This window comes from Nycticebus coucang, chromosome 7 (genome assembly GCF_027406575.1).
Source record: "Nycticebus coucang isolate mNycCou1 chromosome 7, mNycCou1.pri, whole genome shotgun sequence".
NCBI lineage: Eukaryota > Metazoa > Chordata > Mammalia > Primates > Lorisidae > Nycticebus > Nycticebus coucang.
This window is the reverse complement of record NC_069786.1, coordinates 132,968,869-132,979,513: the sequence shown is the minus strand read 5'-3', so window position 1 is coordinate 132,979,513 and position 10,645 is coordinate 132,968,869. Positions and strand designations below refer to the sequence as shown.

The window sequence follows — 10,645 nt, the reverse complement described above, 5'->3', positions numbered from 1 at the left end:
GAGATATACGATTTGCCATTTTAACCATTGTTAAGTGTACAATGCAGCAGCATTAACCTCATCCACAATGTTGTGAAACCATCACCATGATATTTCCGATTTTTTTCATCACCCCAAACAGAAATTCTGTACCCCTTAAGCATTTAAGGGTCCCCATCCCTTCCTCTCCCAGCCCCTGGTAACCTCTAATCATCTTTGTCACTATGAATTTGTCTATTGCAGACGATTCAGATTGTGGAATCACACAATGTGTGTTCCTTTGTGTCTGGCACACTTAGCATAATATTCTCAAGGTCCATCCACATTGTAACATGAGTCAAAATTTCATTCTTGTCTATGGTTGACGGTCCCATTTGTGTTTATACCACATTTTGTTTATCCACTGATCTGTATACACTTCTTGCCTTTTAATTAGTCCCCTGATCCCTGGTCATGTCAATTCTCCTGCTCCAGTAAACCTCAGTGGTTCTGGCCTAGCCATATAATTCAGTCCAAATCCCTCTGCCTGCTACCTGATGTCTTGCTATCCCCAGGCAGGAGATCAGTTACCCAGTGAACATTTCCCTGTGCACATCCCGCTCCTGCACCTTTGCCCAACTTGTCTCCTTCTTCTGGAAGGTTCTCCTCCTACCTCCTCAGGCCAAAGCCCCCCTCTTCCCTTATGCAGCCTCTCTAACCCCACCTGCTTCCTACCTCCTTCTAGCTTCCTGAGGCAAAGTGAGCCCTCCCTTCACTAACCTTTCAGAGGACCTCGCAATGGGCATTTAATCACCCCTCCCATTGCCTTTTCTATTCTCTAATCCTCAAAGGCCAAGTTTACACCGGAGTTTCTACTGCAGTGTTGAGCGTCCTGCTTTGCACAGGGGCATCAATATATATTTGCTCAAGAGACCCCATCCTTATCAAAAAGACTGAGAAGCTGGCAGCTTCATCATGAGGCTGTATGAAGACATTTACATTTTTTAAATGAAATAAAACATCAATTATTTAGGGTAAAACACAGTAACTGTGGAAGAGATACTGATCTCTTTAGAGGAAATCAGGAGAATGATGTGGACCTCAGCTGTCTGGCAACGCTGAGACAGAACGGTTACTACACAAAATAAACTAAGTATTGGGCGGTGCCTGTGGCTCAAAGGAGTAGGGCGCACGGCCCCATATGCCGGAGGTGGTGGGTTCAAACCCAGCCCTGGCCAAAAACTGCATAAATAAATAAATAAATAACTCAGTATTTTCACGTAAGAGGAAAACTAATACTATTTCAATACCAAGACATGGCAAGGTGGGGCTGTGGAATGGGATTCAGGGGGACGAAGAGAGATGGAGAAGGATGCGGCAGAGCCCCAGACCTCCCCGGGAGCCCAAGATTTGCTTTCGGCCATTTGGGGAAGTAGCTTCTGGGTCAATGTTCTGGTCAGTTTTGCTGCCAAGGACTGCCCGGCAAGTCACTAGGCGCCTTCCCTGTACAGGGTCCCTGGTCCAGCTGTGCTTGGCATTTCCCGTCCAGTCTTTCTGCAGAGGTCTGCCCGCCCTGCTGTTTCAATCGTGCCGCTACTGGGGAAATGGGCGATCGTCGGAGGAGGGGGCCAGGTGGCTGGTCCTGGGCCACCCGGTGCCCAGTCTGATCGGTCAGTGACTCGCGCGCCACCTCGTGGCGGGAACAGGCCTCGCTAGCGGACTGGTCTCAGGCGCAGGGCTGGTGATTGCTCTATTATTTGGGGGACAGGTGGGCCCCAATTCATTTCCCCATTTCATGAGTGAGGGTGGGGAAGAAGTTCTGTGGTTCCGATTCTTCTGCCATTCTTATGTGGACATCCTGTCCCCGCTGTTACGACAGCATTCGCTCTGGGCACGTTCCCACAGGAACTGCAGATCCTAAAATGTGCAGCGGAGCCCAAACTGTGCAGCTAAACAGCTCAGTGAAGGAGGGAGAGCCATGCGAGCCAACAGGACACGCGGCCACATGCCGGGGACAGCGCCTCTCCTCAGTTCTCTCTCTCTCTGAAGCCTCCGCAGGGCAGCATCCGCCTCTGGCCCATCCCCAGAATAAATGACAGTAAAGTTCTGAGCGGATGTATGAGCGCTGTGCCCACTTTACAGATGGGAAGACCAAGGACTATAACCCTCGAGCACCTTGTCCAAGGTCACAGAGCCGAAGGTGGACAAAAATGGGGCGCACAGGAAAGCGGGGTGTCCGCTCCGCGCCCGGCCTCGCCAGGCCCCGGCAGGCCGCAGCTGGACCCGGCGGCCTCCTCCCGCCCCACCCCCGCGGCGCCGGCACTGGCGTGCAGCGCGGTTGCCACGGAGACGGGAGGTGGTGGCGCAAGCGCGTAGGGCGCGGGGAGGGCGCGCGAGGCCCGAGCGGAACGGCACTGCGCAGGCGTAGCGTCTCCGTTGCTAGGGCCGCCCCGAGCCAAAGTCGGGTTCCCGAGCCTTGGGTCGCGACGCGATCGCTCGAACCTGCTTCTCCGTGCCTGCGCTCTCTGAGCCGGCGAAGCACCCCCGACTGTCACCTCTCCCTGCCCCAAGTGAGCGACTGTCACCGGTCCCGGTACCTCTGTCCAGAAGAGCCCCTGCAGCTCCTGGGCACCTCTGCTAGTGCCCTGACTCCTGCAGCCAGCCGCCCTTCGGGGGGCATCGGAAGAACTTCCCGGTGGGCGAGGGAAAGAGGGAAAGTAGCCAGCCATGTCGAACGCGTAAGTGGCGGGCTTTCGGCGGCAGGTGTGGAGTGGGCTTCTGAAGGCCAGAAAGTGGCTTGCTCTGCTTCTCTCCATTATTCTTTTCTCCTCTTCTCCCATTCTCCCCACTGCCCCCCCCCATCCCCTCCTCTCCTCTCCTCTCCTTCTTTTTACCCTTTCCCAAATTCACATATGCCACCGGATAGAGTATCAGCTTGTGGGCCAAGAATATCCTATCTTAGAACTCTCCTCCCCCAGGCATTCCTGCCACCCCTGGAAGATGAACTCTGGCCAGGCACATTACTTATGCCCCATAAGCCCTTAGTGATGTATTGCTAAAGACGTGTGCCATTTTGCCTGGATTTTGGTTAATCTTTCATAGGGATAAATGGGTTGTTTTGTGAAAACACCCAAGTCCCAAAATTTCAGTCTAGAAAGATTTTGAGGAAACATTATTGAACTTTACTTTTCACCAAGGAACAACAGTCAGGCGCTAGTGATGCTGAAAAGAGTGTACACCTAGCCCTGTACCATTTACACAATGCTGACGCACAGGCATCTCATCTGGTCTCTCTGAAAGTAAGTCAACACTACAACAGTGCTGACTCTGTGTGGGCATGTTCTAAGTGCTCGGAATATAACAACTCTCAATCTTCACGCCTATAGTGTAGGGGCTGTTGATATTGTTACTTCCATTTACAGATGAGGGAATGGGTACAAAAGAGGTGAAGTAGGTCAGACAGCATACAGGTGGTGCCAAGCACTGTAGCAACAGTCTGCACCCTTACTATTTAAGGTTACTAACCCTGTTTGCAAGGCGTGGAAATAGGAGAAATAGGAGCAGAGCTAGGGAGTGTTGGAGGTAGGCACGGGTGACGGTCTGGAGGTGGGATGGAGGGAAGGAGGCCCCTGGACCTGGCCCCACAACCAGGGGCAGGAGGCTCAGAGCCAGGCCTGCCTTACAGCAAGAAGGCACAAGAATCATTCAGGGAAAAATATGACAAACTGATAATAGAAGAATTAGGTTTTATCATGTGTAAATAATTGGGGGAGAATTCCCATTTTCCAATATTTAGATTTCTCAGATATTTACATTGTATAACTGGGTATTCAAATCTTTCCCTGCTACACTCCTCCCCAATTGTAGGAGAACTGCCAAGCTGTAGAAATAACAATCTGGTATTTTCAACTTTTAGTTGTCTCTACCCATAGTTCCCCTGACTTCAAAATCTGTAACATCCCCAGGCCATATGCTTAAGCCTGAAAACTTTTAAACAATGTTAAGCAGTCACATGGATAAAATTGCAAGAATAGTTTCCCGTCTGTTATTCCATCACACAATAGTCCTGTGAGGTGTTCCGAGTAGGTGTCACGGCCCAGATCTGCCGGTTGAGGAAGTGTGGGCATGAGGAGGCCAAGTGGCTTCCCTAGATGGGCTGCCTCAGAAGAGAGATTCTGATTTTAAACTTATGGCAAATTTTACCATTACAAATCTCCTTGCCTTACCCAAGAGAAATAAAACCACATGTCCACACAAAAACTTGTGCAGGAATGCTCATAGTATCATTATTTACAATAGCAAAAAAAAAAAGAATAACCCAAGTGCCCATCAGCTGATAAATGGGTAAACAAAACTTGGTGTATCCACCCGATGGAAAATTATTTGGCAGTCAAAAGAAATTAAGTACTGATTGATTCATGCTGCAACTCCGATGAACTTTGAAAACATTGTGCTAAGTGAAAAGAGCCAGTCAGAAAGGGCCACCTGTGGTGTGACTGTATCTGTGTGAAATGTCCACAGTCGGCAAATAGAGACGGGAATTAGGTTAGTGGTTGCCAAGGGCCGGGAGAAACGGGCAGAGAGCGAGGGCTTCATGGTACGAGTCTCCTTTGGAGTGATGGAAATGTTTTGGAATTAGATAGTGGTGGTCATGGTTCTACAATTATGAATGTACTAAAAATGACTGTATTATACAGTTGAAAAGAATGAATTTGATGCTATGTGAATTATATCTCAATAATGCTTTTATTAAAATTTGCCTCGCCAATCTTACCGCATCTCTTGTCTAACATCTTCCTGGGCACTGGCTCGGGCGGAGGCTGCCAAGACTGCAGCACAGCCAGGTGGGGCAAGATGTCAGCCCGGACAGGCTCCCCAGGCTGGCGTGGCCGGGTGCAGTGCCCAGGTCCCTGCAGTCCAGCCAGCGATGGGGTGCGGCTGCGTGGAGGGATGGGGGGTAGTGGGGAACTGGAAGGCAGGAAGCCAAGGAGAAAGTCTAAGGGGAGGTGCAGGCAGAAACAGATGCGCTGCCTCTCAGCGCTGAGAACCGGTAAAGGTTCAGGATCAGCGTGCACCCATAAGCTGCCAAACATTTCTCCATCACCCACCAACCTTCCCCAGTGTCCCTGGAAAGATGGCAGGTGAGGAAGAAAGGGGCTGCAGTCCCAAGGGCCAGACCTGAAAGGCTCAAGCCACCAGACTATCTTTGGCCAAAAGATAGGGGTCAGCTCTGCCTGACCCTGGAGGATTCCTTGTCCTTCGGCCCTGATAGAAGCTAATGAGGGCGCTTTCCTGGCAGCGCTGACCCACGCTGGTGCAGGCATCAGGTCTGCTGTGGTTTCCCCTGGTGGGAGGAGAAGCCTCCTCAGCTCAAGATCCCTTGCAGGTTCAAGTCCCCACCTGCATCCTCACAGCCTCCTTAGGGTACCGCACAGACTTGATGCTTGCTGGTGTGGCGAATGTTTTGAAACCTAAGATGCCCTTTATCTTTTTCTGTCTATCCCACCCCTACGCTTAAAAATGACCAGACTGACTTACAGAGGTCAGTATTTTCTTGCTGAATCCTTGGTAATACTAAACGGATAATATATGTCAGATGGAAAGTTTTCTGTCTTTATGGCTTGTCTCTTTAGATGGGAACAGACGTTGCCTTCCACTTCTTGTGATCTTCTATAGCTAGCATTCCAGAATTTTCTTTAGCTACATTTCACAAAACCCTAATTGACTTAACATTTTTTTCCTCATACTTTGGAATCACGCCATTAGCAAGCAATGGTGTTAAAAATCTTTTACATCAATCCTCTATCTATCTCCTTCAACCTTTATTACTGCCGACTTTTGAGGGCATATTTGCAACATTTCTTCACTAAAGAGATGGTTTTTCTCTAGTTTGTAGCATTTTGAAGGAGTCACCATCGTCTCTTCCTTGACGTGGGGAGGGCATTTTTAATCAGGTGTGTGAGTAAACTGGACTTTTCGAGCATCTTCTTGGCGTCTGTGATTTTTACTGAGCTGTTGCTGTATTCGGTGAGGCTTTCTTTATGTTGAACAGGTGAGCATTCCTGCAATGACCCCTCTTTGGTTAAAGAGAACAAGTCTTTTGACTTGTTTTCTAAGTGGGATTTCAGACCTGAGTTCTAAACAAAAATTAGCCTCTAATTTTCCTCTTTAATGTTGTCCTGGCAGACTTAGGCCCCAAACCCTCTTTAGTCCACAGAACCAATTGAGCACTTTTCCCAGTTTGTTCAGCTGGTGCTCCTGCTCGGACCCCTGAGCGCCTGGGATTACTGACCTTTCTTGGATGCAAGGAGTTGGACTTGGGCAAACCAACAGCACGCTCACCTTCTTCATACCCTTCCCAACTTTATATTCTCCCAACAGTATTTGACAAACTGCTATTTATTGTTGTACAGAGCCTGTCTGTTCCCTTGATCGCCTTTCTTTCTTCCAGCCTTGAGGTTCAGCAAGCAGAATGCCAAAGTATTGCGGTGCCTTGAGCAGGCATAAGATGTTGCTTTTATTGTTGTTCTTTTTAGAGATGGTTGTTGTTGTTGATCAGTAACATTGTTTACTAGTCACTAATTAAGCAAGGAGTGAGTGCCCTGTGCTAGGTAGCATTCTAATTTGCTGATAATAACCTTCTCTTTCATAATAAGGCTGTCTGCCAGAGTGCTTTCTCACTAGTAATATCTTTGAAATATTGCTAACTTTTGAGAAATCTGGTCCTTGAACGTGTTGGAATTCCAAACGCAGACCTCGATCTTCTAACTTCAGGAGGGAATGAAGGGTTTTCCTTGGTATATTCCGGGTCAGTCTTTGTTTTCTAGTCTCATCACATATGTGTTCTTCATTTGCTTTCTTCCAGTGAATGGCAGAGATAAAGTTCACTGGTTCGGAGCATGAACTCTGGAGCCTGCATGGAGAGCACAAATCCTATAGCCGGATCACATGACTTTGGGCAGTAACTGCTCTGTGCCTCAGTTTCCCCATTTGTAAACTGGGGTAATAATTAGACCTTCCTTGCGGGGTTATTGTGAAGATTATGCGAGTTATTACGTGTCAAGCGCTCAGAACAGTGACTGACAGTGTATAAATACAGACTATTACCGCCATCCTGCTCCTCAGCATCTGAACCTAAAAGGCTTTTCACATCAAGCTATGCTGTTAAATTCTGGCCAGAAAGATGAAAAAAGCACATGTGGCCAGTGCTCCAATAAATGATGGCTTGTGTCATGCTATAAAATAAATCAGTGAGGGTTGCCACGAGCCTTCATAGGGATGCCTGCAGCACATTTGAGGAACGGCAGGTGGTGGGCCTGGAGCAGAGGGACCCTGGAGGGGAATCTTAGTCATGACCTTTGGGAGTTAGGTGAGGGCCTACTACCCTGTTTCCCCAAAAATAAGACATCCTTCGAAAATAAGACCTAATTACAGGAAAGATAAGACGTTCCCTGAAAATAAGACCTAGCGCATCTTTGGGAGCACACCTTAAAATAAGATTTATTTTCGGGGAAACAGGGTAGTCTAACAAGGTAGGTTAAACACGTGTTTTCTTAATTCCCCTTCCTCCTGAATTGTCTCTGAAGTGGCAACAAAGGATTTAAAAGCCTGTGAACTCAGGGGGGCAAAGAGCACATTGGAGCATTTGACAAGAAACACAGGAGGAGGGAAAGCAGACCCCAGTGAGAGGGAATAGAGGAAGGGTGCAGACCAGGGCCCAGGGGCCAGCAGACAGGGAATGGAAGACCAGTGGTGCCCTGGAAGAGGGCAGGGGCCTGGGCCTTCTGAGGGAGGGCTGCGTGCAGACCCGTATTCAGTGCAGCAAGGCCGCCAATCACTATTCCCCCAGAGGTGTGTAAGTGGTGGCCAGGCCGCTCTCAGCCTGGCAGATACCACCCGCAGGCAACTCGACTCCGGGAGGCCAGGCACAGGCAAGTGTGGGAGTGAGAGCCCGGCTGACAGCAAGGGGAGATGAGTGTCCTCGGCCCTTGTCCCACTTGCTTTACTAACGAGGGAGGCATCACCTTCTCCCCTCAGCACAGACAAGACCTTGCAGATGGACACCAGCATTGGTGGGCTTCTCCCGGTGGTCAGGGAGATGGGTGGTCAGGGCTCTGCGCTCACCCTGAGGCGAAGCCCCTTCCCAGACACACCGAGCTTCCAGTTCACGTGTCAGTCTGGTTCTTGAATGTAGAAGGAGAGCCAAAAGTCACCTGAAATTTTTGGGAAACCTCTCTACCATATTGGTCAGGGCAGGAAAGAGAGGAACACTTCTCAAGGTGTCATAAAGGGACCAGCAACAAAGGTGTGGAGGGAGACTGGGAGGCCAGTCACAGCAGGGCTGTCACCACCCTTAGCCTTGCTGGTGTAAAAGGGTTCTCCAGTCCCTGTTGCTTCTCAAGGAGGGAGCAGGAGGGTGCGGGCCCCTGTCACACTCTCCTCCCGCCCTCTGGTGCCCTGTCTGTTCCGTCCACTGACTCAGCTCACTGGAACGAGATCACGGGGACCCAGCGCGTTCGGTCCACAGGGCCACAGTCTGCACCACACGCTCTGCGTCATGGTCCTGAAAGTCGCAGTTGTTGCTGTCACCTGTTGTCCCTTCATCTTTCGCCGCTGCGTGGCGGCCTGTGCTGTGTCTGTGCATATGCAGGTTTATTTACCCATTCTCTGGTTGGGAGACCTTGGGTTGTCTCCAGGTTTTTGCTATTATACAAAATGCTACCGTGATCAGTCTCGATGCATATATGCAGGAGTTTCTCTAGGATGTAACTGTTCGTTCTCAGGGTGTGCACATGTTCAACTTCATAAGACAATGCTGAATTATTTTCCAAAGTGATTGTTCCAACTTATACTCCACCAGTTGTGTATATGGACCAACCAGTAAACTATTCTGGATAACAACGACTTCATCTTTTAAATGGATGTAATATTAATAATGCCACCTTTACGGGTATAGTGAGGAACAACATTTTTTTTATCTTTTTTTTTTTTTTTATTTTACTGGCTATAACAAACATTTTTTTTTTTTTTTTTTATTGTTGAGGATTCATTGAGGGTACAATAAGCCAGGTTACACTGATTGCAATTGTTAGGTAAAGTCCCTCTTGCAATCATGTCTTGCCCCCATAAAGTGTGACACACACCAAGGCCCCACCCCCCTACCTCCATCCCTCTTTCTGCTTCCCCCCCCCATAACCATAATTGTCATTAATTGTTCTCATATCAAAATTGAGTACATAGGATTCATGCTTCTCCATTCTTGTGATGCTTTACTAAGAATAATGTCTTCCACGTCCATCCAGGTTAATACAAAGGATGTAAAGTCTCCATTTTTTTTAATGGCTGAATAGTATTCCATGGTATACATATACCACAGCTTGTTAATCCATTCCTGGGTTGGTGGGCATTTAGGCTGTTTCCACATTTTGGCGATTGTAAATTGAGCTGCAATAAACAGTCTAGTACAAGTGTCCTTATGATAAAAGGATTTCTTTCCTTCTGGGTAGATGCCCAGTAATGGGATTGCAGGATCAAATGGGAGGTCTAGCTTGAGTGCTTTGAGGTTTCTCCATACTTCCTTCCAGAAAGGTTGTACTAGTTTGCAGTCCCACCAGCAGTGTAAAAGTGTTCCCTTCTCTCCACATCCACGCCAGCATCTGCCGTTTTGAGATTTTGTGATGTGGGCCATTCTCACTGGGGTTAGATGATATCTCAGGGTTGTTTTGATTTGCATTTCTCTAATATATAGAGATGATGAACATTTTTTCATGTGTTTGTTAGCCATTCGTCTGTCGTCTTTAGAGAAGGTTCTATTCATGTCTCTTGCCCATTGATATATGGGATTGTTGGCTTTTTTCATGTGGATTAATTTGAGTTCTCTATGGATCCTAGTTATCAAGCTTTTGTCTGATTGAAAATATGCAAATATCCTTTCCCATTGTGTAGTTGTCTCTTTGCTTTGGTTATTGTCTCCTTAGCTGTACAGAAGCTTTTCAGTTTAATGAAGTCCCATTTGTTTATTTTTGTTGTTGTTGCAATTGCCATGGCAGTCTTCTTCATGAAGTCTTTCCCCAGACCAATATCTTCCAGTGTTTTTCCTATGCTTTCTTGGAGGATTTTTATTGTTTCATGCCTTAAATTTAAGTCCTTTATCCATCTTGAATCAATTTTTGTGAGTGGGGAAAGGTGTGGGTCCAGTTTCAGTCTTTTACATGTAGACATCCAGTTCTCCTAACACCATTTATTGAATAGGGAGTCTTTCCCCCAAGGTATGTTCTTGTTTGGTTTATCAAAGATTAGGTGGTTGTAAAATGTTAGTTTCATTTCTTGGTTTTCAATTCGATTCCAAGTGTCTATGTCTCTGTTTTTGTGCCAGTACCATGCTGTCTTGACCACTATGGCTTTGTAGTACAGACTAAAATCTGGTATGCTGATGCCCCCAGCTTTATTTTTGTTACAGAGAACTGCCTTAGCTATACGGGGTTTTTTCCGGTTCCATACAAAACGCAGAATCATTTTTTCCAAATCTTGAAAGTACGATGTTGGTATTTTGATAGGAATGGCATTGAATAGGTAGATTGCTTTGGGAAGTATAGACATTTTAACAATGTTGATTCTTCCCACCCAAGAGCATGGTGTGTTCTTCCATTTGTTAATATCCTCTGCTATTTCCTTTCTGAGGATTTCA

The 10,645-nt window shown here is 47.5% G+C and overlaps 1 protein-coding gene across 1 annotated transcript in view; it reads left to right on the top strand.

The window, feature by feature from the left end:
• Positions 1-2,425: 2,425 nt before the first annotated feature.
• IQCA1 (IQ motif containing with AAA domain 1) overlaps positions 2,426-10,645 on the top strand; it is a 164,955-nt gene continuing 156,735 nt past the window's right edge. The window contains exon 1 of the mRNA XM_053596990.1: positions 2,426-2,696. Coding sequence (XP_053452965.1) covers positions 2,686-2,696 — 11 coding nt within the window. The 5' untranslated portion in view covers positions 2,426-2,685. The remainder of the gene's footprint in view (positions 2,697-10,645) is intronic.